General features: G+C 49.5%; 3 protein-coding genes across 6 annotated transcripts; 1 reads left to right on the top strand and 2 right to left on the bottom strand.

Moving 5' to 3' along the window:
* Nucleotides 1-540: 540 nt before the first annotated feature.
* Nucleotides 541-2,513, bottom strand: LOC120947250 (argininosuccinate synthase). Its single transcript, XM_040362415.2, has 3 exons — nucleotides 995-2,513; nucleotides 812-918; nucleotides 541-732 (listed from the first exon to the last, which is right to left on the bottom strand). Exons 1-3 carry the CDS (start codon nucleotides 2,409-2,411, stop codon nucleotides 634-636), a joined length of 1,623 nt encoding a protein of 540 aa, XP_040218349.1. The 5' UTR covers nucleotides 2,412-2,513; the 3' UTR covers nucleotides 541-633.
* Nucleotides 2,513-10,277, bottom strand: LOC120947253 (fasciculation and elongation protein zeta-2). The gene is made up of 5 exons (XM_040362418.2): nucleotides 9,032-10,277; nucleotides 6,731-7,089; nucleotides 6,414-6,662; nucleotides 6,212-6,298; nucleotides 2,513-6,128 (listed from the first exon to the last, which is right to left on the bottom strand). Exons 1-5 carry the CDS (start codon nucleotides 9,541-9,543, stop codon nucleotides 6,046-6,048), a joined length of 1,290 nt encoding a protein of 429 aa, XP_040218352.2. The 5' UTR covers nucleotides 9,544-10,277; the 3' UTR covers nucleotides 2,513-6,045.
* A 787-nt stretch (nucleotides 10,278-11,064) lies between these two features.
* Nucleotides 11,065-25,101, top strand: LOC120947352 (uncharacterized). 4 transcript variants are annotated; one of them, XM_040362600.2, is made up of 10 exons: nucleotides 11,065-11,400; nucleotides 13,936-19,368; nucleotides 20,177-20,400; nucleotides 20,484-20,830; nucleotides 20,920-21,508; nucleotides 21,948-22,151; nucleotides 22,246-22,425; nucleotides 22,562-22,904; nucleotides 22,986-23,149; nucleotides 23,221-25,101. In XM_040362600.2, exons 2-10 carry the CDS (start codon nucleotides 14,947-14,949, stop codon nucleotides 23,312-23,314), a joined length of 6,567 nt encoding a protein of 2,188 aa, XP_040218534.2. In that variant the 5' UTR covers nucleotides 11,065-11,400; nucleotides 13,936-14,946; the 3' UTR covers nucleotides 23,315-25,101. The 4 variants fall into 4 exon arrangements, with proteins under 4 accessions (XP_040218534.2, XP_049463465.1, XP_040218533.2 ...); XM_049607508.1 differs by having other exon boundaries at nucleotides 11,065-11,459; XM_040362599.2 differs by having other exon boundaries at nucleotides 11,065-11,764.
* The last annotated feature ends 14 nt before the right edge of the window (nucleotides 25,102-25,115 follow it).

Here is a 25,115-nt window from a genome sequence, read left to right as displayed (position 1 = left end):
ATCCGAATTGTTCAAACGTTCCGTTGCATACTTTGATGGGAGAGAAAAAAAAAGGGTAATACTAAGTGCGTTTTCGAGGTGAACGGTCATCATTTTGTTGTTTTCCTTAAATTGTAAAATGTGCGTTTAAATGGTTAAATGCTCATCAATGTTCAACAGGTATGTTTACTTAATAAAAATGACGATTAAGTAACAAAATAAAATACATTTTTATTACAAGGTTCTATTATATTGCTTACCACATGCTTTATGCTTTAGGTAAAGAGCAGCAAATACACTGTTTCCCAGGTCAGTTTCTAATGTGAACGGCATTATTCAACAATCGCGCGAGTTTTTTCAACTGCCCAGCTATCATAAATAATGAGAGCTGCTGAAAAATATTTTGAATGTTTTTAATAATGCTGTTCACATTGAAAACTGAGCCGGAAAACAATGTAATACAAAATGTTGCAAGCCCTATAACCACACAAAAAGACAAAATAAATTGAAAAACCCGCCTAGGGTACAAGTTGGATAAAGAAAAGCTTTTAGTACATCTGATTGCTGCAGTAATAGGTGTTACACTTTATTTTAAAGTACATTTCCGTCACATTATTCGTTGAAAAAAATGGTTTCGTGGAATGTGCATTACACTCAGATGAGCTTCATATCTGATTCCGTGCGTGAGAAGTGTTTGGTCATATTGGCCGTTCCAAACACTCGATGATGTTCCCTCAGTCGAACGGCATTGATCTGCAAACAGAAGAGAGCATTGACAGAGTTAAATATTATTATTTTTTTCTTTTTTAAACAATGAAGTGCCCTCTGTTACCTCAATGAATCCCGTCGACGAGTAGGGTGAAAAGTTACCATGCACCTCCATCGATGCCAGCTCTTGGTTGTACAAGGAGTGCATAGACTCTCGCGATGTGACCATAACTGTGGCGTAATACAAGCACAAATGCAGATGAGATAAAAAAAAAGCGTTAGCCTTCCCCCCTTTGCCGCTTCTTACCATGTCCCTTGAACATTTCCACCACCACCTTGCCGGATACGTGCTTCTGCGACTCGAGGATGCACTTGCGCACGTACTCAGCCTCGGGCGCGTACCAGTAGCCGTTGTACACGTAGTCCGCCATCCGATCGGCAAGATACTTTTTTACCCGCAGCACCTCCCGATCGAGACAGTAAATTTCCAGATCCCGGTGCGCACAGTGCAGCACGGTTACGCCGGGCGTCTCGTAGACGCCGCGCGACTTCAACCCAATGTACCGGTTCTCCACGATATCGATCCGTCCCACGCCGTGCTCGCCGCCGGCCTTGTTCAGAAACGCCAGTATGTCCACCGGTCTTTCCATCGTTCGCCCACTGACCAGCTCGGTGACGCGCACCGGCAGCCCGGCCTTGAACACGATCTCGGCCACGGTCGGTGTGTCTGGGGCGCGGGTTGGCGATTGCGTTAGCTGGTACAGCTCTTCCGGTGCCGCCACCGACGGGTCCTCCAGGATGCCCGACTCGTAGCTGATGTGCATAATGTTCGCATCCATCGACCAGGGTGCTTTCGTGGTGGCACTCACCGGGATATTCGAGCGCTTCGCGTACTCCAGCAGATCCGAGCGGCCCTGGAAACGCTGGCAGAACGTTTCCATGCGCCACGGGGCGATGACGCGGATCGTTGGGCTGAGCGCGTAGCAGCTCAGCTCGAAGCGAATCTGATCGTTGCCCTTGCCGGTGGCGCCGTGCGAGATGTAGCTGCAGCCACGCTGCACCGCCACATCCATCAGGCCCTTGGAGATGCAGGGCCGCGCCAGTGACGTCCCGAGCAGGTACCGGTCCTCGTAGATTAAACCCATCTGTACCGCCGGCCAGACAAACTTTTCCACGAAGAAATCCTTCATGTCCTTCACCACCACATCGGCGGCGCCGATCTTGAGGGCCTTTTCGCGTGCCGCCGCAAAGTCCTCCGTTTGGCCCACGTCGGCCATAAAGCAGATCACCTCGTAGTCCTGCTCGAGCAGCCATTTCAGGATGCAGCTCGTGTCCAGCCCACCCGAGTAAGCTAGCAAAACCTTTTCTTTGCTCATTTTCGTGAACTTCCGATGAGAGGGCGTGTAGAGAATTAAAGCTCGGCCGTTGATTAACCGTTGATGTTCGTTCACTCTGTTGGACCGATCTAGTCGGCAGCTGAGCGGTAACTGTGGCAACTTACCTACTACTGCGTGTGCTGCTGAATGGGTGTGTGCTCGTTGTTCTCGGCTATGTTCGTCGCGTACTGATAATGGCACGGGCCTGTTGTGACTTTCCCTCCCGAACACACCCCAAATACGTACACAAACCCCCACAGCAAATCGTGTGAGGATCAGCCTATCGCCCTGATCTCTGACCCTCCCCGGTCGCCGGTACATGCTTCCAATCGAGTAAAACGGAGTCATACCGTCCGGGAGATGCGAAAACCTGTGATGCGACGTAAACAATTCGAGTAATTTTGGTTCCCGGCCAGAGAACTGTTACGCGTCAAATCAAGTGCACCAGGTTAGATTATTTCAAGCAGTTTTATTTGCCCAATAAATGTGTGTGTGTGTCTGTTTGTGTGATTTACGTTTGTTTGTTCGTCTGTTTTGTAGGCTGTTGCTGTTGTTCTTACGGATTTCACTGGGCTGCTGAAAATTTTAAATAACACCCATGTTACTAAGATTCTTATTTACCATCTTTACCCGCCCGCAACTACTAGTAGCACAACACAGTATGTTTGCATTGCGTGCTTCTGTTTTTATCTTGTTTCATGTTTCACTTTTCTCACGTCCATCCACATTTGTTCGTTCGTTTGTTATAATCTCTTTTCCTCTACCATCCGTTTTTCTTCCACATTTTCCCCCTATTGCACACGCTATCGCCCTTTCTTGACATTTTATATTGTTTTAATATATTAAATCATTTTATAGGTTCTGTTTCTCGTCTACAATTGAACATTCTTCCGCCTTTCCATGTCTGCTATGCTCACTGGCAGCTGATACCTCCTTGCATTCGCGCTAGTGCGCGCATTGATTGGGAGCCGAGAGGGGAACGCGCAAACACAAACCACCTTTCGCCCCCCGTTCCTTCCTCGCCACCCGAGAGCGCGCGTTCGGGGTTAGCGAACGAGATAATTTCATTATCTATTGCTATTTTCTTGACTCAATTAATCGAGCTTTTTCTTCTCATCGAGTCCGACTTCTCAGCCGGTCGACATCATATAGACAAGTTAGACTTTTGCATCATTTATAGTTTAGCGTTTAGTTTTGCGTTTCATGTTGCTGTAATCTTTTTTTTCTTCTTCTTTAATTATTATTCCTATTGTGTTTAATCGGCTAATGGTTTCTAATAGGATTTTGTGTCTCTTACTGCTTTCCAGAAGCTCAGAGTGTGTGTGTTAACAAGAATGTGAAATTCGGTTAAAAATTAAGCCTTTTCAAAAATGGGGTACGGTTATATTCTCTCTCATCTTCTGACCTGCCATGTATTTGGACGTTAGATGTTTTTGTTTTTGTGGAAGGTAAACAGGTATGGTTCAGCTGTTTTTTTTTATGTTCATTGTGGCTGTCTATTTGCTTAATGCAGCAGTGTTTTGCCGTGTGCCGATTGAAACAGAAACGCATTCGAGGATGTAATTATATGCAACCAGCACAGCTAAAAGTTCAGCCACGAGCAGCTTAGCTGACCGAACGATGAAAGCTTCAGATGGATGTATCGCATGTTTGGAGATACAAAACTATGTTCACTGTTTCCGTACAGGATTCGAGTCGAGCAACGAGCATCTATAATAAGCTACAAAATGTACAACTGCGTTTCGCCGTGAATGAATAGAAGCTCTTACGTTTTAGCAAACTACCTGTGCAAGCATCGTAATGTTTATTTTGTGTTAGTTAAATTACTGTTTCATGAAATCAAGATTCTAAGAGAGGGATGTATTGGCATGGCCCAATACCACACTAGCACGAAAATGGAAACAATCCGTTATAAAGGCAGCTAATAGCTCTTGGGAGAACCTCAAAAAAACAGAAACAATCACAACAACACGACGGAGCTGTGGGACTTTTACAGTACACCCCCCTTCCCTGCTCATGCCACGCCACGAAGGCTCTGGTTGGTTGTTTGTATTTTGTCTATACATGCGCTTCACTGGCGTCTGGGCCAACCATACCATACCTTCCAACACACTAACTGTTTTACTTTTCTTCACGTTACGCTTGTTCGGTTCCCCCGTTTGCGATTTCCATCAACTTAGAGCGCTTCTTATGTTTGATAATCATTTCGTTTGGTTCTATGCTTCAGGGAGTAGTAGTAGTAGTTGTAGAGAATTATCATTACACCAGCGGGTGCGAAACGGGTTTCTGAAGCGTATATAAATCTGTTTAAAAATAATTAATTCAAAACTATATGGCATTTTGCACAACTCTCGCGACGCGGAGCGCGTGACCGTTGAGTGTATATTGAGTTATAACTATTGATTATATTTCCTTCTCCTTCGCTGGTGGCGTGTAGTGCCATCGGGAAATAATAATAATAATAATAATATGTAATATACGGCGCGGAGTGTGGCCGTGACAACTATGAACACCTCTTTTTTTTGGATCATGCTTCTCGCCCCCATACATCACTAAGCACACTAGTATTCAAATTATACATAGCTTCCATTAATCAGTATGTACGTGTCAAAACCATATTCCATCGTTTGTATACAGTAAACTACTAATATATTGCTCACAATGGTAGAAACCAAAGCACAGTCGATACATACTCAACAGACCAAAAAGGAACTACACGGAAGTATGGAGAGAAAACAAAATAACGTATAATAATAAAATGAACACGTTACGTTATAGCGCTCAAACAAACACGTACGCGCTCGGTTTGGCTTCGTGTGGGGGGTGTTCATTCGGGTGACTAGCGTAATTCGAAGCAGAATGGAGGATGATTCTCGACCAAAATCTCGATTCTCTTATAGGCGACACTCATGGCAACACGTTACAATTACATCAAGCACCACCGGCAATCCACGGGCCCGGGCCTTTGGTAAAGATTAACTCGTATGTTGCATTTTGCTTGCTGTGTAAAGTGTGAAGTGTGCCCCACTGACTTAACCTTCCAACGGTCTGAGAGATGGCATTACTAACCGAGGCCAGTATTGGAATGTGCGCGCCACTGTGTTATTGTACGAGAGCTGTGAGCCTGGTGGTGAGAAAGCACACTAGATCATACAACGTTCTTACATCAAATAGATGACTCTTTATCTAAAGAAAAAAAAAGCTGAGTATTATTATTTACCACTTCAACGGGACACCGAAACGTCGACTGACTTCCTCCGGAATCCCGTCGTGTTTTCTTAGTTTCTCATATAGAAAGAGCGTTAGAAAATTGTTACGACATCATAACGGCGTGTGTGTGTGTCTTACGAAGAGGTGAATAAAATAGTAAAGTTGATTACAGTATTGCATTTCCCGAAAAAATAGCACTGCCCGCCAATGCTTGCGCGGGGCAGATGCGGCATAAAGGAAACCAAATACGCAAGCAACAAAATCACATAATCAGCATCAAAACGTGGCGTACGATAACGAAGAAAACATAGTTTTTAACCCGGTGCGAGCTAACGCGCACCGGAAGCCCTTAACTTCTACACACTAATAAATAGCATCGTGGCGGAACGCCGCCACCTGTGTCTGTGCTGTCCCGCGGTTTGGCTGCAGCGAATGTTAGCTCCGCAATCCAGTTTGTGTTAATCGAATAGTAGGTATCTGCTGCTATCCGCGCTGGACTATTCTCTGTCGTAATTCTTTGCGCAAAATTCCCCGAAGTAAGAGAGAATACTTCCTGTATGTGTGTATTCTCTTAGTTTTGTTTACTATTCTGCTAGCAATATAAGGGCTTTGAAATCGTGTACAAATTACCTACACATCATCGACCCCGTAACGACGACGACCGGCACACATGAGAAGAGAGCACACGGGCGTCGTGCGCGGAGTGCAGAGACGTTCCACCGCGGCACCGCAATCGGTGTGGGAAGCGTCAGCGTCTTTCTATGCGATGCGCTTACGTCGGACACAGCACCTTGAGAATGTAGTCCGTCAGCAGTGTAGGAACGGTTGGACTGTCCTCGTTGATCGCTTTCAGTACTGCAACGAGAACCACAAAAACCGGGGATAGTGTGAGCATAAGCGATTAGTGTATTATTAAGGGATTCGAAAGGGATGCTTACTCTTAATCAGCACTTGCAGCGTTTGATTATCGGGTGTACTGTTCAGCTGGTAAGGGATGACCGTGGTCAGATACTTTGGATCCATGCCTGAGGGAATGCATCCAAAAGTCGAGAGAGAAAGAGAGAGAGACATTCAAAGATTATGTGGGGATTGTAACAAAAAAAGGTCATCTTCCAGCTTGCTTTGCAACGCACTACTTACCCGAGCTGTTTGTGGCACCGGCCGATCCTTTGCCCCCTGCCTTTCCCTTCTTCTTTTCCACGTGGTACTGGCGGCGACGGTTCTGGACGGCCAGCAGCAGCGAGATGAACGTGTTCTTGAGCTCCTTCTCGTACTCCAGCTCGTCGCGCAGTGCCAGCTCCGAGATGAGCGTCTCGGAGAACTCGCGAATCAGCACCTCCATCTCCATGTACAGCTCATTTAGCTGCGTGATCGACAGGGAGCGCAATTCTAGAGCGAAACAAAAGGTACGTTAGAATATGCTGCTCCAAATGTTGCTTCTTTGCCCTGTTCCTCACTTTCTTCGTACAGCGGTGAGCCGAGCACTTCCTTGGCCTTCTCAATTACTTCATTCTCGAGCTGCCCGTCCTCCGAGCCGGTCTCGTCCATGATGTCATCGATCTCCTTGATCACCTCGTCCGCCGTCTTGATCGGTTCGTTGTCCGCGTGCAGGCCGCCGAGTATGAGCGCATGCATGTCGAGATCGCTGGCGACCGCTTCGTCCTCCGAGCTGAGATCCTGCAGCAGCTCATCGTCCGGTGTGCCGGGCTTGCGCATGCCAAGGTTCAGCGCCGGGACGTGCATCTGGCGCGCGTACGTTTTCGACCAATCGATCGGTAGAATGTTGCCAAAGTTGCCCGTAATAGTCCACCACATCCTGTCGGAGGTTGAGAAGAGCGGTAACCATGGGTAAGAAAAAAACGTATATGCGAGGGAGGAATTAAAAGGTACTTGTGAATGCCCAGCGCAATTGCAGTAATGATATTGGTTGAAAGATAATAAATCATAAGATTAAATCCATTTCGTTACAATCCTCCTGCGTGTGTAACATGGGCTGGGCATAATAAATCTGCGTGCCACACCAGGCAGTAGTGACCCATTATGACGAGGAGCTTTTTTAAGGCTCAAACACTGGGGCTTCTCCCTCAATGCTACTGGCGTATTGGACATCCATTATCCGAATACTGCATCGCCCCAATGCCCAATAATTGCTGCCACTGGTTCAAGGTCGCGTGGCGCACTGACACATGAGCGTCGCTACGGAAGCTTCGTGTTACACTTCCTTCTCCGTAACTGGGTCTTGCAGTTTTGTCACTAATCCTTTCTATATGCGTTCGCGTTCGTTGTGTGTTTTTTCCCCAATGTCGCGGACGTTCTGCTAACGATTCTGTCCACTAAGGAATGCCTTTTGGCATTTGAAAAGTGCCAGCTTGGGGGGGAGTGTGTGTGTTTCTGTTTTTCTTAACATGACTCATGGACCCATGCACCATACGAGCACTGTATGCACGTGTTGAGCATGTGTATCGATTCGTTTCTGGACGGTATGTGTATAGTAGTAATAGAGCGGTCCTACTATTAATTTATTCAACGTTAATTACACTTTAACGCTTTCCGCGTTACGACATTGCTTTCTTTTTACAATGCGAACGAGCTATGGAAAGGAAGCAAAAAGCATGATATTTTTTTTTAAAGAATAATTCTGAAGACTTCATGCACTGGGTATTTGTGTGCATGAAGGGGTAAGAAAGAGGTAAACCAATCGCTGCAAACCAAAAGCCTTCGATGCATGTTTCATCATCAATTGCAAATGTGCAAATGATGAACTGTTTCCAGCTCTTGCTTGTGGCGTATTACATAAATAAAAAATCAAAACGAAAAGAGTTGAGCCAAATAGAGAAGGCAGAACCGCACGAAGCCTATCGTTATGAAGCCCATTCGAATGCGCCATCAATAATCAACCATACAGCGCTGGTGCATGAGCCCCAATAATGCACAAAAATAGCACCAGTTTGCCTATCAATGTAATCAACGTGTTGTAGCGGTTAGACGAAAAAAAAAAACATAAAATACAGTGTGAAGATTATTGATTTTTTTTGCAAATGCTTCTCCGGACTACACGGCGGTGGTGGTGGTGGATGTTTGTTATAAACATATGACAGCGAAAAGCCACCAAACATTGAACACACCGTAAATCTCACCATAGTAGGCCCAAAACGCGCAGTGCGTTTCCCTTGCTACGCAAAGTTTGTTTGCGAAAGGTTTTTCTTTTTTTTTTATTATGGTGTTATTATATGCTTGCGCAAACTGTCCGCTGGGGGGCGGGTTGTTTCTCCGCCTTTACTCTCTCGCGATGATGAGCAGCAACGCGGCAATCGCTTGCCGATTGGGGCAATTTTATGACAACGGGGTGCCAAAACTTCTTCCCGGCTCGCATACTTTCTTCTTTTAGGGCTATAATTTTCACGTGAAAAGTTCATTCAGACGGTATTTGGGAGAAAATGGTCCAGCCGCCACGAGTCGCTGCCGTACGCAGCGCTTCCTTTCGCTCTGGCTGGGGATCCAAGACCAATGCATTTGGTGGAAGCGCGATTCGTGGGGTGGGGACCGAATGGATGACGCTTCGTCGGGAAATAAAATTAAACTGATGACTAATTTGCTTCAATCACTCCCGCTCGACCACCGCAACCGGCACGGCTCGTCTGCGTAAAAATGCTGCGACGTGGTGGCGGTGCTATGTACGCAAGAGTGTGTGGTCCTACTGCGGCCTGCCCGCAACCCCAGCCGTCCCCGGATTTGCCACCCACAACGGTCACACTTACTGGCACTCGTTCATGATTTCCTCCTGCGAGCGGACCTGCACCGGGGCCAGCTCCTCCACCGACTGCTCGTAGTTGCCGAAGCATTTCGTGATCTTCTCGTCGAACGTGTTGACCAAATCCTCCAGACTGCCGGTGAACGCTTCCGCAAAGTCGACGTTGTCTTTGATCGGTCCCACCTTAATGTTGTTGTTGTTGTTGGCAGTGGTGGTGGTGGTGGTGGTGTTTGAGTCGCCCCCACCCCGCACCGTGTCGTCCCCGAGCAGCAGGTTGTCGTTCAGCTCGTTCAAGTCGTCATCCTTCTGGTTCTGCTGCTGCTGGTTGCCGTCGAGCGAACGGAGCGATTCTTTCAGATTGTTCAGATTCAGCGTGTCGCTGATGGTTACGGCCGCCGTTTTGCCGTTGGCCACATTCGAGGACTGGTACTCGACCGGGCCCCACTCGTCGCTCTCCTCGAACTGTGCCAATGGTGCCTCGAATTTGAGTTCGGCCATCTTATTAGCCAGGTCCCGCATCACTTTTTTTTATTGCGCAAAACTACACACTCGCGTCGAGAGGGGAGGGTGGGGGGGTGGGGAGGTTGCAAAGAGAATGGCACACTAACACGGGCGGAAGGGCAGAACGGGGGGTGGTGGCACGGGTAGTACTGTTCAATAGACAGCAATTATTTGTTTTCCGCAACTTGGAATGTTTGTGGAAAGGGGGTTGCAATCGTTCACTAAAAGGTAGAAGAATATCACAAAACACACACACACGCACACAGGTTTTGCCTTCCGCAAGGGGACACACACCGCAACCCCAAACTTTCTCTCTTCGGCCCGCTCGCACGCCCTGCACAACCAACACTCACGCACAGCCACAAATGGGCCCTTTTGGACGAATCGAAACCGAACCAGCGGGAGGGCTACGCTTCTTTATCATCCGCATACGACACGAAAACAATCCAAGTGGCACTAGCTTTTTTACACCTCTCAACCTAGCCCGCGACACCACAGCACAAGCAAGTCCCCAACAGAACAAAGCACCAAACCCAGCGCAGTAGTGAGAGCGATTACGCCGCGACGAAAAGCACTATGTCGGTCGGTCGATATCGCAGTACCACGGGTAATGTTGTTCGTTTTTCCTGCGTGTTGAAAATTCTGCACCAAACCACCCTTCTTCGGTTGCTCCAATGTTTTGCACAGAGCAGTCCGGCGAGAGTTTTCACTTCTCCAGCGCCCGGCAGCGCGAGCGGGACGGAGCAAACCACTGCTAAAGGGCACGGTGGGCGAACCGTCGGACACTCAGCTGTCACTCGGGTCATATGACATATTGAACATACAATAAATTGGATGCATAAACATTGTTAAAAAGATTTTATTTGTTACAAGAAAACATGTTTTTTTTTACAGTAAATAAAAATTGTGTGCCATGTTTGAGGAAAATATAGAATGAAAATAATTTTTAATATTTTCACCCACTGTGCTACGCTGCACGTGTATATACTGGTCGCATTGAAAAGTTCATAGAAACGAGGCACATTTAACTTTTCTTAGTAAAAAACACTTCGTTCGTTTGGAAGAAAACACAACAAAACAGCATCGCGCATTGTCCTTACAATTTGGCGATATTTTCCTTAAACTATCACTTAAGCTGCAATATTAGCAGTTTTGAGAGAGATATATATATATATCATGAATCAAGAATGAAAAGGACACCTTATTTGAGAATGATTAACCCTCAGAAACGAGCGATCGACAAACCCGAATAACATTTTTATATATTCTGTTCCTAGGGGGAAAAAAGATACACCGAAAGATGAAGTGCATCTAACGATACATAAAATCGAAACTAAATTTCAATCCCCCTTTTGCCGGCATGCTGCATGCGCCACCGTTATCCGTTTCCCAAGCGCGGTTGTGATCCTCGCTGGCTGGTAAATATGCTGCAACCCCTACAATTCCACTCCCCCCCCCCTCCCCCCCTAATGTAATGCACGTTCGATCGTGTTGCGCTGCTTCTTGAGCATTCTACGGGAAAAAGAAGTTCAATTTGCAGGGGAGGACTACGTGATTTTCCACACCTGCATGTGTGTGCGTGTGTGTGTGTGAGAGAGTGTAGTAAGTTGCAAAAACACAGAGAGCATGAGCGAGTAGCAATGAGCGGATTGACGCACGAACGGAAGAAAGAGACACCATGCCAGGGGGTGAACTCTTTGCACTCTTGCCGTCTTGCGTTCCTGCCAGAGCCCTTAACAACGTGCTTATCGACGCTCCGCACCCATACAGCTACACGGACGGCGTGCGTGCGTGTGCGTGCCTGCTGCAAAGAGAGTATGCGAAGAAAATCCAGCATTGAAAGGCACACCGTTCTTCGTCTCGGGTGCGTTTTCGGTGGGTCCCCGACGCACAGCAGGAAAAGACATCCCCCCCGAAGGGGTGGTGCAGGCAGTGTGAGCGAGAGAGAGAGACGAAAGTGCGGGCCAGTTGGGGCCAAATCCTGTGTGGGTGCTAGAAGACGGAACACGACGGGTTTTGGTTTGTTGCGAACAACGGTGGAACGGTCGCAAGTAGCAATAGAGACACAATCGGGGTAGAGATCGTCCCGACTAGACTCTTGGTACTGTGAAGTGTGTGTGTGTGTGTGTGTTTGTGTGTAGTGTAGTGTGTAGTGTAGCAGCACAATCCCTGCTCAAGAGGTTCCCCCGGGGGCTGCGGAGTCGCCCAGTGCAGAAGAAGGAAGAAAAGAAAAAAAAAGGTAGCTTATTTTATCCCCGGCAGTGTCTTTGCGTGAACAGTTCCATCTCGAAACCGCTGGTGCGCGGTGGTGGTGTGGTTTATTGTTTGCTGTGCAGCAACGGGAGGGAGGGGGGAGGCAGTCGAAAGAAAATGTCGGCCAGTTATGTGTGGTGAGGATCAATCGATGAGGCAACGGGGTGCACTAAAGGTGGTTAGTGAGTAAGGGTACAGGGCAGTAGTAATCGCGACATAAGGGAAAAATCCATTCCTTCCTATCGTTGCTCAGTCGTCGAAATTTTTGCATTAATTTGTGGGTGCAAATGCGCTCTCTCCCGAAGGGTGTCGCGGGTTGGGGTTGGGCTGCTATTGCGTCGAGAGGTGATGATAATATTATCGAGACGAGGACAACACACAGAGAGCAGATTGGCATTGATGATATGCTGCTGGGGTGCTTGTGCTGCTGCTGCTGCTGCTGCTGCTGAGGGGTTGGTTGCTTTGCTAACTCTCGCGCCTGTGTGTGCGCCTCGCTGGTGTATATGTGTGTGCGCGCGCGTTTGCAAGATTCACCGACGACACAGCGGCGTGTGATGATGGTGATGATGATGATGATGATATCCCAACCGAAGAAGGTGATCGTGCGTGTTTGTTGAGCACAGAGCAGTAGGCTGCCCCGTTGACGTGTGTGATGTGTGTGTGTGAAACTGTACATCGAAAAGTGTATGACCGCGAGGTAGACGGACAAAAAGCGAGAAAGAGGGAGAGAGACAGGGCGGGGGAAGCAGGCACGGGATTTCGATAAGAAGTGGTAATCTTTTATGCTGTGCAGGAAATTCGATCCACCCCAAAAGTGCGCGACATACACAAAAGGCAGTGGTGTGTGGTGGTGGTGTGGTGGTGCTGTAATTTTTATTCGCTACATCCACCGACATCTTCTGCCCGTCGTTCTACCTTTGTGGTGTTGTTCTGCTGTGGTGCTGCTGCAAGAAGCAACGAAAACGAAAGGCGAGAGCAAGCGAAAGCGAAAGTAATAGATGCCCACACGCGCTAATGGGTGCGAAGTGAGCATAAAGAAGAAGAAGAAGCAGAAGAAAACACGGTAGTTGCTCCAATATGCTTCTTCGCACACACCTAACCAATCGCCGACCGTAAATTGGCCCATGCAGAAGAACTACACGGATCGGCAAACCCTCCACCACTGCTCGCGCCCTACGCTTTTTACCGCGGGGATGCGTATTTTGCCTTCGTTCTGCTCACTCATCGTCGTTCTTCAGCTACAGGGCACACGGCAGCTACGTTACAGCGCCGCCTGCTGCTGCTGCTGCTGCTGCTGCTTTTGCTGTGTGTGGTGCGGCGTGCTGCTTGTGTGTTGGTGTTGTGTGCGAGAGGAGCAGCAGCAGCACCGTTTATCAGCGTGCAAAGCTAGAGCAGGAGAAGGAGTGTGTGCAGTGTGTGTGCGCTTGATTTGATGCGACGGTCGAGAGCCATTTACCCAGGTCGAAGAGTGCTCTGTGGTCGTGTGTATGTGTGCATGTGTGTGTGTGTGTGTGGATGGATAGTTTAGTTTTGCTGCTATGCTGCGCGCTGTGCGATCGAAGAAGCTGCTGCTTCTATTACGCTTGTGATTGCTTCGTTCTGCTGAACACATCGTGCCACATGCACGGGGACACGGACGCAAAGTTGCAGAAAAATAAGTCTGTTGCCACTCTCCACTCCTGTGCTATTGAGGGGAGGGGAGGGGGGGGGGCGCAGATTCCCAGCTTCACAAGTAGTGTGGCGCGCTGGTGGGGTGTGTGGGGCAGCTGGGCGATCATCGCATCGAAGGGAAATCTAGTGTGTTTGTGCTCGACAAGCGTTATTTTGTTCTCCTTCTCCCGTTGGAATTAGTTTGACACTTGGTAGGGTTTTTCATTCCCTTCATGCCGTGTGTGCCCGTGTGTTGTAGCTGCGAAAGGGCGAGATCGTTGTGACTGAGTGTGAGTTGTGTCTTCTTCGTGGTGTTTGCTCGTGGTTTCCTCTTACGTGCATATGGCATGGCGCAATGGAAACGGGATGATGGTGATGTGTGTGTGTTGTGCCCACACAACATCGAAGCTCCTTCCCCATGCCCGACAGCATTGAGTGCAGATTTGTTTCTTTCTTAAGCTTTACGTGTTTGTGTTTATAATTTCCCTTCTCTTCTTCTACTTCTAGTCCTTGCATTTCCTTCTCACTGTCACAGAAAAAAGGACTGCGTGCGGCTGCAAAGCAAGGATGCGTTTCGCACCGTAACCGTGTGTGTCTCTGTTGTGTGTGTTTGTGTGTGCGTGTGTGTCTCTATAAACATGAACGTGTGTGAGTGTGCGGTGTAGTGTTTGCTTGTGTTTCTGGATACAGTGGTCCCTTTTCGAAGCTGTGTGTAATTGATGTGTTGCAGAGCAAGCGGTTCACGGTCGGGGATGCAGCAAGCAAATGATTGCGCGTGTTGGATACCCTGGCAACAGTGAAGACAGTGGTCGTACATTCGGCAATCTATCTGTGTGACAACGCTTGCAGAGTGGTGTGCGGGGAGGGGAGCATCCTACGATAAACAGAGCATCCTCGGGGCGATCGATCCCCCCCAGGTTGTGTGGTTCACTTCTCATTAGTGTGGGGCCGAGGCACCGTGTGCCGTGATGCTGCAGTGTCGTCGCTAGCTAGTGAATACGGATACGAAAACAGCCCCCGAAATAAAGGGTGAAAGAGCGAGGGGGTGGTATGGTGTTCTATGGCTACCAATCGCAACCGTAAAAGACACCGTCCGGAATGTCCCGGAAGCGGGTGTTTGTTTTTTGCTACTCCGCACGGAAAGTGGCCCGTGAGATGTGAGATGTGAGATATGAATAGTATACATCCGAGTGAGCGAGTCGCGTTAGGAAGTGAGAAGAATAAAGTGAGTTGGTGTGTGAGAATCGAGGCGACCGTGTGACGCGCGTGACTCAGTGAGGGTGAAAATTAGTGGCACGAACACACTGAAGAAGCGAGAAGGGGGGAAGAAAGTGAGACGGAACAGATCGTGGAATTGGATATTGGTTTTCCGTGCAACTTGGGCAAGGGGAGGGAATGGTGTGTGGTTAGCAGAGCTACACTGAAAGCGACACACCCGTTGGAGATTGTTGCTGCCGGAAGGTGCAAGGGTCGCGTAAAACTAGCCGAAAGAATCACGAGCGCGAGCATACGCGAACGATGGATTTCATCGACGATCTGCTGAATCAAATGTCGTCCGCCTTCAACCAGGAGACGGCCATCCCGAAGAAGGAGGAGATCTCGATGGACGAAACGCTCAAGTGGCGAGCGCTGAAGAACAATCAGTTTGCATCGCGGACGCGCCTGCCCCAGCAGCAGCAGCAAGCGGGTAGCGGTGGAAGTGGAACGCGCAGCGGTCAGACCAACGGACGCAAGAGTGCTGGTGCGACCAGCGGCGGTGGCAGTGGTACGGCAAGCGGAAGCACGGCAAGGAGGGAGCGGCGTCGAACGGTGGGAGGAACGGGCAGCAATAGCAGCAACGACAGTGGCAGCAGCAACGTTGCAGTGGATGAGGGCAGCAGATCGCCGGCGGCACTGCTGGGTGACAACGGTTGCTTGACGCCCCCCGAGACAGCAAACGGAGGGGGAGAGGACGGCGGGGAGGACGAAGAGGACAACATTGAGATAGAGATAGCGAAGGATATTAGCGGCGAGGAGTTGCAGGAAGCGCTCGGGCTAAGCCAGCTGATCGAGGTCGACTCGGCGGAAGACTTTGCTGGAGGCGGCGCGATGGAGGTGGATGAGGATCGGCTGGAGCCGTCGGACGATTCGCTGCTGCCCGGTGGTGATCGGAAAAGTAGTCCGCCAGCCCTAGCGAAGCTGGGCACAGAGAAGGAGGAGGAGGAGGAGCTGGTGGACGGAATCGTGCAGGAAGATTGCAAACCGGAAGACGAGATGGACACGAAGTCATCGCTGCTCGAGGTGCCATATTGTAGTAGTGCGAGTGTAAGTCCCTCAATGGGTCTGGCGCAGGGGAAGAACTCGGCCGGCGATCAGCAGCAGCAGCAGCTGAAACGGGACACGGATGAGACGGATGCGGCGGATATGCCGATGGAAACCAGCGAGCTGGAACTGGAGACAAAGTCAAGCAATACGCTCGAGGGCGAGACAGCAGCAGTAGAGGGAGATGGTACGGGGCGCGTCTCCGTTGCAGAATCAGCAAGCAAACAGGAACCTGCTCTTGAGGAGGGTAGCGAAAAGGGTGAACCGACCGACGGTGCCAGTAGTGCTGCCGAGGGGAACGACGAACAGGATCACGTTGCGGTGGCGGAACTGGACGACGCATCAACACTGGAAGATGACGAAGACGATGTGCTCATCATCAACACCGACGAGATGGACGAGGTGGTGGAGCTAGCGGAAACGTCCAAAGAGGACGAGGAAGACGATGAAGATGGTATGTCGGACGGCAAGATAGCAGCGGAGCAATCGAATACTGACGATCGTGCGAAAACTGCGTCCCCACCGAAAGATAACGATGCCAGTACGGCAGTGGTGTCATCGGAGAAGCCGGATGAGAAGCAATCAGAACCGGAACCGCTGGTCGTGGTGGCCATTCCCACCGAAAATGTGACCGAAAGCGAGGAGGAAAAGTTTAACCCACAGGAAGAAGCGGCCGGAGCGTTGCAGGGTGACAAACTCAGCCACGACGATCAGTCTGCGGGCGATTGTGGCGAGGTGAAGTACTCCGACGCTTTAAAGTCTTCCATTAGCGGCTCACCAACGAAGGCGGACGACGAGGCACGGTCGGACGAAAAGCTGGTAGAATCGAAGACTGACGAAGCAATGGCGGCGGAAGATAGGAAGCCCGCCGAACACGAAGCACACTCCGACGCAGGGTCAGCAAATACCTCAACGGAGGATGGCGCCGACAAGACCAAACAGCCGGCAGGACGAACGACACGGAGCAAGAAGGGGGCCGCTGTGGTGGCTACCGCTGCTACTGCGGTTGCCTCGGCTACCAGCACAACGCTTTCGCAGAGACGATCCCAGCGCTTCCAGAAGGAGTCTGCCGGAGCGGCGGGTGATGGTAAACCGAACGGCGACGTAGCCAGCGAACCATCCACGATCGTGGTGAAGGAGGAAGAAGTGGACGATGGAGCGGCAGCCAAGAAGCGTGCCTCGGTCGGACCAGCTAGTGAGGCTAAGGTGAAGGGCACGCTCAAGTCCGACCGTAGTCTGCGTAGCAAGCAGCAGGGAAATGCCGGTACGCTGCCGGCACAGCCCACCGTGATGACTCGCCGTGCCTCGGAGACGGTGAAACCGGCAGCGGACGAGGCAAACGAGTCGCTTGATACGGTGGAGACCGGCACCGACAAGTCGATCGTTGGTCGCAGGGGACGGAAGCGATTGAGCCAGGAGCGGTCGGTGCCAGCTGCCGCCTCGGTGGTATCGAACGAGCCGCCGGTGATTCGTGCACGTGAAAAGCCAGCCCGCGATGAGCCGGCCAAGGTGGTGGAAGCGGCCGAGCAGCGTCGTGCCAGCCGGTCGGGGTTTCCCGCAGAACCAGAGGAAAGCGACGCCGGTGGCAAGGTGACGGTAGCGGCGACACCCGCGCAGCAGGAAAAATCCACCCCTCAGCAGCAAGTGCCGCTGCGGCGTGGCAGGAAGCGGAAGAATCCAAGCACCGCCGAAGCAACGCCACCAACGGCTACGTCCACACCGTCCGGTCCCGGAGCTGCCAGCGCGGACAAAGCTCCGCTCCATCCGTACAAACGCGCGGCCAGAGTGTCCAGGGACGGCAGCGACGGTATCCTGGCGTCCGCACTGGCCCGCCGTGACAAGGTGGACTCGCAGGGGCGCCTGTCGCGTCCGATCAAGCTGTCCGCCAAGATTCTCGCCAACGAGGAGCTACGCCAGGGCTTCGAGCAGCACAACAATGGGCGTATCATCATCGGATCGGAGCAGTCTTCCCCTGCCGTGGTGGTGCACGAGGACGAACTGCCCTCAGGTTCGGTGGTGGAACCGGAGAAACAACGCAAACCGGCTCGAGACGTGGTGGAACATTCAGTCGCTAGCAGCAGCACGATCGGTAGCAGCAGCGAGGATGTAACGCTGGTGTCGGTGACCATGCCACCAACAGTGAAACCGGCTTCGTCCGGAACTTCGTCCACCAGACGGTTGCCGCCATCGCAGGAGAAGGAAAGTGAAGCGGGACCGTCGGCACAGCCACAACAGCAAAGCAGGAGACCAGCCGAACCGTCGCCCGCCGATCGGCTAGCCGCATCGAAGGCGCGGGCAAGGCAGGCGGCCAAAGCGAACGCACCGCCCTGTCCGGACGTGGATACCTTCCTGCAGGGAGTTCGCGCAATGCGTCTCGGTACCGCGAACCGATCGCGCACCGATGACAACCGTAAGCTGAACCGCCGGCAGCAGAAACGGGCGGACAAGATGAAGCTAAAGTTCATGGCCGGGTTGGGGCTGCAGCGTCCCAGCGCCCAGCAACCGCGCAACGGTACCGATGGGGATGATTTCGACGTGCAGATGTCTGTGGGCGAGTCGGATTCGAGCGGCAGCGAGGCAGACTTTGTGCCGCCGCAGAAGATCGGCACGGTGGGCCGGCCGAACGTTACGTTGCGCCTGCGCAAACCGGAAACGCTGCTGGAAAATCCTCCACGCAAAGCTTCCCTCGCTTCCGCCGCCGGTCCGGCGAACCGTGTGCCGCTCGTAACGGCCCCATCCGGTCCGGTGGGCATGCCGAAATCGTCGGCCGTTAATGCTAACCGCCAGGCAGCGAATGCACACGCGCGACAAGTGGGCAAGCAGTCGAACGGTGGCAGGACACCGCTGGCACCAGCGAACGGCGCCGGGAAATCGCGCTCATCCGCTTCGCCGGCAGTGATACTGCCTGCCACTGTGACAACCCTGGGCGCACGGTCTTCCGCTTCGAAAACGGTCGCTGGCAGCACTACGGCAGGGTCGAAATCTACCGCCGCGACGCTGCTAAAGGACAGGGAAACGGAACAGTTCAAACGGTCGCTGCAGCGGCTCGGTTGCGAAATTACGCTCATACCTACGACGGGTCGGGCCGATTCCCGTGCCGTTCCTTCCCCGGCTGCGCCTGGTCCTTCGCGGAGTGGGCCGGCCACAAATGCTTGGCCAGTTCGTCGCGTTAAGGATACGGCACCGGCTGTGGGACAGCAGCAGCAGCAGCAGCGACCCCGCTCGCAGCAAAACGTCGCCACGCCTCCAATCCTTCCCGGTACGACCTCGCCGAGCTTACAGATCATGTTGGGTGGTGGGCCAGGATCAGGACAACCGGTGCGCACAACATCCGGACTGGTGGCGTCCAGCACCCGGACAGCAGTGCCGGAGAACGAAAGTTGCGCTTCCGATTCGCTCGTCTGCCACTGCCGCCAAAAGTCGGACATATTCGTGGCGAAAACGGTCGGCAATGGGTACTGCACGGCGGTGGACGATATCGATGGCCAGCAGATTGGGTGCTGCAACGAGCTGTCGAACGATCTGCTGAACATGCTGCGACCGAGCGCTCGGGTCAGCTTTCAGCTGCTTTGCAACATGCACCGGAAGCGGCTGGAAGACCACGGCTGCTGTGCCATCTGTGGATGGTTTTGTACACAGGTAAAGTAGTAGCTTTTAGTATTGTAATTGTAATTCTTTATGGGTACATTGCCTTGATGTTTGTTCATAGTTTGCTTTATGTAAAACCACCGTCACTAGGGAAGCTGGGGAGTGTGAGTTGTTCATCCCGTAAAATGTGCATTTCTCACGACCCTGGAAAAGAAACCCGTCAGCAGATGTTTGTCGGAAGGAGGATCGGGCGAGACGTAAACCATTTTATGATCGGTTGCAATTTTCATTTGTGCTTCAACACTGCATCCCACATTGCATTGAGTGTTTGCATCGGTACCCCGTGCACACACGTCGTATTGCGGCCAGTCGGACCCTTGCCGTGGCCAACACAAAGATTTGAATCAGTTGTAGGAGAGGGAGGGTTTGCAGGGCGGTAGTTCCGCCATGCGTTTATTATTAGAATTCGGTCGACTTACTGTTTTTCTGCGCACTGGCGTGAGGAATGGAGCAAAGAATCAAGAATGTAGTTTTTACCCAATCTTTTGTAGCCGGGTGGCGAGGCCGGGGTTCTTTGGTTATGATCGGTACACGTGCTTAGAGCAAACATAGGAAAGCAAAACTCGAATCAAATAGAATCAAATGTTGTTTAACAGTCGCGAGGACCACGAGATGAAAGGATGTTGTGGTTTAATGGGTTTTTTGGGTATAAAAATGCATCTTATTGATGTAATTTCTATCATCTTTGAACTAGATAGCGGAAGCAATGTTGTTTAGTCCGATGTTATAGCGTCCCCTTTGCCGCGTTTGCAGCACAAAAAAGATTGGAACTAATTTTGAATTGTAATTTCTTTCCCAGGGTAACTTTGCCATGTGTAAAAATGCACATCTGTTTCATCCGAAATGTGCGGACAAGTACACGCTCAACACACCGTACAATCCGGCCCGTCCCGGTGACCATGCTGCCCCCACGCTGGTGCTCAAATGTCCGCACTGCAATCAAGAGTGTCCGAACGGAGAAATCGAGGTGAACATTCAGCTCACATCGCCACCAGTGCTGCTGCCCTCTCGAAAGAGTATGGTGTAAGTATGAGCGAGCAGAGCGGTCTTTTCGCCCCGAGATTAACAATGACCAGCTAAACTAAACACTCGCTTTTGCATCGTAGGAAGCCGGCCAAAATGACGGTTTCTAAAACTGGTAGCGGCGGCAGTAGCAGCACGAACGGTATCAGCGGACCATCCAACGGGAAAGATAGCTTCCGTACGACCGTTCAATCGTTGGTGCCGAGCAGCGTAAAGAACATGCTAGCAACAGACCACAGTAGTAAAAATGGTAGTGGTGTTAGTGCTTCCACTAGCGCCAGTTCAAGTGCCAGTAGAACAAGTTCGGCAAAAGACGCCGGCAGTACGGCGGGCGCCAGCAGTACAGGGACGAAGCTTCGTCATACGGCGAAGGATTTCACCAATGCCGTCTGCACGAAGAAGGATGATGCACTAGTCTCGGAGATTATCAGTAAGTGTGCCGGGGGGGGGTGAAGATTGTTAGCAGCCATTGTCCCTGGTACTGATGTCATTGTTGTTTCCCTTCCCTAATAATTCCAGCTTCCGGGTTCGACATCGAGACACGGTTTCGGGAGTACCATCATGGGACCTGTCTGCATGTGGTGTGTAGTTACGGTACACCGGCGATGGCCTATCTGATCATGTGCCGTGCCCGCTCGGTCGACTATCTGAACATCTTCGATCGGGAGCTGCACACGGCAGTGATGCGTGCGGTGGTCGGCTCCAAAAGTGACATCGTGAAACTGCTGCTGGACAGCGGGGCGGACGCAACGCTCAAGGGCCCGTACGGTATGACGGTGCTGCATTTAGCGGCCAAGCAGGGTCAGCACGACACGGTGCGTACGATACTGGAGTGCGCTAGACAGCGGCTGACGGCACGCGCCCTGATGGCGTTTGTGAACGCGGTCGATAATGGGCGCTGGACGGCACTGGCGTGGGCCGCTGAGAACCGCCACAAGCAGACGGTGGAGCAGCTGATCTCGATCGGGGCCGATGTGAATGTGTGCGATCGATTGAACAACACCTCCCTTCACTGGGCGTCCCTGTCCGGCTGCTCCGATACGCTGTACCGGCTGATGACCAAGGACTGCAATCCAAACTTGCAGAATAGCAATGGCGAGACACCGCTGTAAGTGCCACAGAAGTGCTTAATGGTGGTAGTTTTCAAGTAGTAAATGTTTAAAATATCTTTTAATTGTTTTTTTGGCACTTATTATCTTTTTTTCGAAAAATTCACGTATAATTTCTTTTATGATTTCTTTTTTTTAATTTACACAATTTGGTAATGAATGGTTTGTTCCTCATGGAATGTACCGTAATTTTATGTTTCGTAAGCTGAGCTTGTTAAATTTTTCATAAAAAAACAGAGAAAAAAGTTTCGTCGCTTGTTTTACCAAATTCTTTCAGTGACTTATGCGCACAGCATACAGCATGCTACTTTTACAACAAAAAAAAGATTTTCAATGTTCATGTATTGCTTAATTTGCCCCTTTTTCCTATTTTTGTATTTGTTTTTGTTTAGTTACAGCTTTTTATATATATAATAATCGATTTCTTTGTAATTGCAGACATATTGCATGCCGCCAGGGCCATGCCGAAATTTGTGTTGTGCTGCTAGCCATGGGTGCTTCATTGAACGTTCGTAACACATCAAACCAGTTGCCGCAGGACATTATCCTTGATCCGAACAGTGAGTGTGGCAACATTATAGCAGCGAACGTGAAAATGCGCAACCTATCAAATAACCTGAAGGAAACGCACATCATCTGCAGGTATGAATCAGAGTACAGTGAAATAAATGCTGCTTTGATATTAGACCTGATAACACTCATCGTTTCGTTTTTCTTCTTTAAATACAATCTACAGTGATATCTCCAATGGCAGAGAACGGCACCCGATACAGGTTGTGTACTATACCCGGGGTGCGAACGAACGTCAGCTTACCGTGCCGAAGTTAAAGTACATTCAAAGCAATGTGCAGATCGACTATCGCGTAACAATTGACACTGACGCCCGCAACATGCACGTTTGCTCCTGCGTAGACAGGTGAGTTAATGGGTTCCCATTGAATATTACCATTACATATTGTAATACGTTGTATTAGTATGTTTTACGTAGCTATGCAGTTGCCGAAAGTGTTAATAGTAATTGCCCTTTATTGCATCTCTCTTCTCGCTAACAGTACCTGCACGTCGATGGATTCGGAGTGCCTGTGTTCGGAACGTACCTGGTATACGAACGATGGCCGGCTGGTGAACGATTTTAACTACCTCGATCCGCCAATAATCACCGAATGTGGCGATCTGTGCGACTGCAATCTGCGTTCATGTCGAAACAGGGTCGTGCAGCATGGTTTAGATGTACCACTGCAGCTGTGCTACATCCCTGGGAAGGGTTGGGGCGTACGCACGATGGTACCGATCCCGAAGGGTACCTTTCTGGTCGAGTATGTCGGAGAGATACTTCCGGACGAAGCGGCTAACCATCGGCTGGATGATAGTTACCTGTTTGATCTGGGCAATGGGGTAAGTTGTGTGGCGTACCAACTGCCAACAGCGTGTCTAATTGTGCTTTGCTTACCGTCGTTTCATACTCTCAACACTTAGTACTGCCTCGATGCCAGTACGTACGGAAATGTGAGCCGCTTCTTTAACCATTCCTGCCGGCCGAATGTTTCGCCCGTATCCGTGTACTACGATCATAAGGACCAGCGGCATCCAAGAGTAGCTTTGTTTGCCTGCCAAGACATTGGAGTTCAGGAAGAAATATGGTAATGCGTGTGTGTTTTCGTGCTTTTCCTTGGTTCGTGTGATTTTAACGCTTTGTATTGATCTATTTCAGCTTTGATTACGGGGAGAAGTTCTGGGCGGTGAAAAAAGGTTCACTGGCGTGTCGGTGTAATACGGAGAAGTGTCGCTACAGACAAGCAGAATAAGAACCGTCGTCGAAAATGATTGCCAGCGGGGAAGATTGAATTATCAGTCAGACACCCCAAAAACAATAGTTGAGGCGATACAACAAATCGTTGAATGTACCAAACCGTACAATACCACCAGAAGAAGGAAGTTCGTCGATTGATGTTTCGGATTGAGGCTATGTAAGATGAGTGTAAGTGAAATGGGGAAAGATTGGCTCTGCTAGGGGAGATATAATATTTATTTATAAATCCTAATTGTGATTAGATAATTTTGTGAATTGAAATGTGTCCATAAAGCAAAATGGGCAACTTCAGTGCGGTGTGCATTGCCTACTCCACAACAGAGAGGAGGCCCCCACCATATGTACAAAACAATACAGAGATTGTACAGTTAACGCGAGGAATGATCTTTTGTAGGACGGATCTAGGGAAACTCAAAATTGTACCAAAAAGAGACAAGCAACAAAGAGAAGAAAACTGATATTTAGCAGCATGTCTTAACATGTTTCGCCATATCAAACCGTTTATTCATCACAGAAAACGGATCGTTCGGTAAACAAACTGCGTTTTTGACTTATCTAAGTTTGGTCTATGTTGCCATTTTTGCAATTTATAGCTAGAAACGGACACAGCAATACGGGGGCAGCATGAGGGATATGCAGAGCGTGTAAGTTAAGCAATCATTTAGTCACTTGTGTAAATTGCTATATAAATATCTAGATTGACACTCAACGGCAGACGGCTGTTGCGGAAACAATGCACAAAAGAAAAAAAAAACGATCCCTTGCGGTAACAAATTTTAATTTAATAAAAAAAAAACAAAAAGAAAAGGTTTAGACGCACAGTTATGCTTGTGTGAAGGTTAGTGTGAGTGTAGCAAAAGGATTTCTTACCGGAATTTCAATAGTTCGGTTGGGTTTGGGTCTTCAAACAAAGACGACGACTCATTTTGTTTGTAGTATTCCGTAAAGTATATGCCATATTTAGTTGCCACCGATATTAGTCTTCTTGGTAGTTAATACAGCGTAAGTCGTCAATAATTCATTTATAAAACATTTTTGCCGTAAGGTTTTATGCAACTGTGAGACCTTAACTTTACCAATGTTAGTAGTGACTAGAATACCGGAATGTTTGCTTCAGTTCACGGAGACGATAACGATGGAAACAAAATGATTTCGCTTACAAAATCAAAACCAAGAAACTAATCTAATCACTCTACAACAACTCATACCATCACCTTGCTCGTGAGCATATTTTATATCGTTAGGAGAATAGAGATTGTGGATTCTGTTTTTAATAAGTATTGATATCATTTCGTGGCCATGTTGCGTGTCTTTTGTGGAGTAAACAGCAAGAAATAATAATATTAATAATAATACAAAGTTAGTTTATGCCTTGTGAATCAGATTTGACATTAGCGCTATCATACCAAAGCAGTGGGAATCGGTCGATTCTTATTTAGCTCAAGACTATTCATCTATTTCCTAGTTTACAGACATCGCTGCTGTTTGTACTCCCGTCATTAGACTTTACAGTATCGATTGTACGTAGTTCCTTTGAATAGTTTCTTTTCTTTCGGTTTATTTCGCTACCTTGCTTGCCGTCGCGTGATGCCATATATAAATTGTAAGTAATGCAATGCGTGTGTTGAGTTGTTAGATAAAACGGAAACCGATAGGTAAAGACAAGGGAGGTAAGGGAGACATCTGAACAGAGAGCTATTATCATATTTAGTGTGGTAGATACAGAGGCAACTTAAAACAGTGGTAAACAATAAAACGACAAACGGTCGGGCAATGCAATAAGAGTGTCCATTGTT

Source organism: Anopheles coluzzii, chromosome 2, assembly GCF_943734685.1.
Source record: "Anopheles coluzzii chromosome 2, AcolN3, whole genome shotgun sequence".
NCBI classification, from domain to species: domain Eukaryota; kingdom Metazoa; phylum Arthropoda; class Insecta; order Diptera; family Culicidae; genus Anopheles; species Anopheles coluzzii.
This window is presented reverse-complemented; position numbering and strand designations above follow the sequence as displayed.

Coding starts and splice junctions, on each gene's coding strand:
- LOC120947250 (XM_040362415.2), bottom strand. CDS start 2,411: ATGACTCCGTTTTACTCGATTGGAAGCATGTACCGGCGACCGGGGAGG. Junction 919..994: donor GGAAATGTTCAAGGGACATG/GTAAGAAGCGGC, acceptor ATTACGCCACAG/TTATGGTCACATCGCGAGAG. Junction 733..811: donor CGTCGACGGGATTCATTGAG/GTAACAGAGGGC, acceptor TTCTGTTTGCAG/ATCAATGCCGTTCGACTGAG.
- LOC120947253 (XM_040362418.2), bottom strand. CDS start 9,543: ATGCGGGACCTGGCTAATAAGATGGCCGAACTCAAATTCGAGGCACCA. Junction 7,090..9,031: donor GAAATCATGAACGAGTGCCA/GTAAGTGTGACC, acceptor AACCTCCGACAG/GATGTGGTGGACTATTACGG. Junction 6,299..6,413: donor CGGTGCCACAAACAGCTCGG/GTAAGTAGTGCG, acceptor GCATTCCCTCAG/GCATGGATCCAAAGTATCTG.
- LOC120947352 (XM_040362600.2), top strand. CDS start 14,947: ATGGATTTCATCGACGATCTGCTGAATCAAATGTCGTCCGCCTTCAAC. Junction 20,401..20,483: donor CCCTCTCGAAAGAGTATGGT/GTAAGTATGAGC, acceptor TTTGCATCGTAG/GAAGCCGGCCAAAATGACGG. Junction 22,152..22,245: donor GAAACGCACATCATCTGCAG/GTATGAATCAGA, acceptor TACAATCTACAG/TGATATCTCCAATGGCAGAG.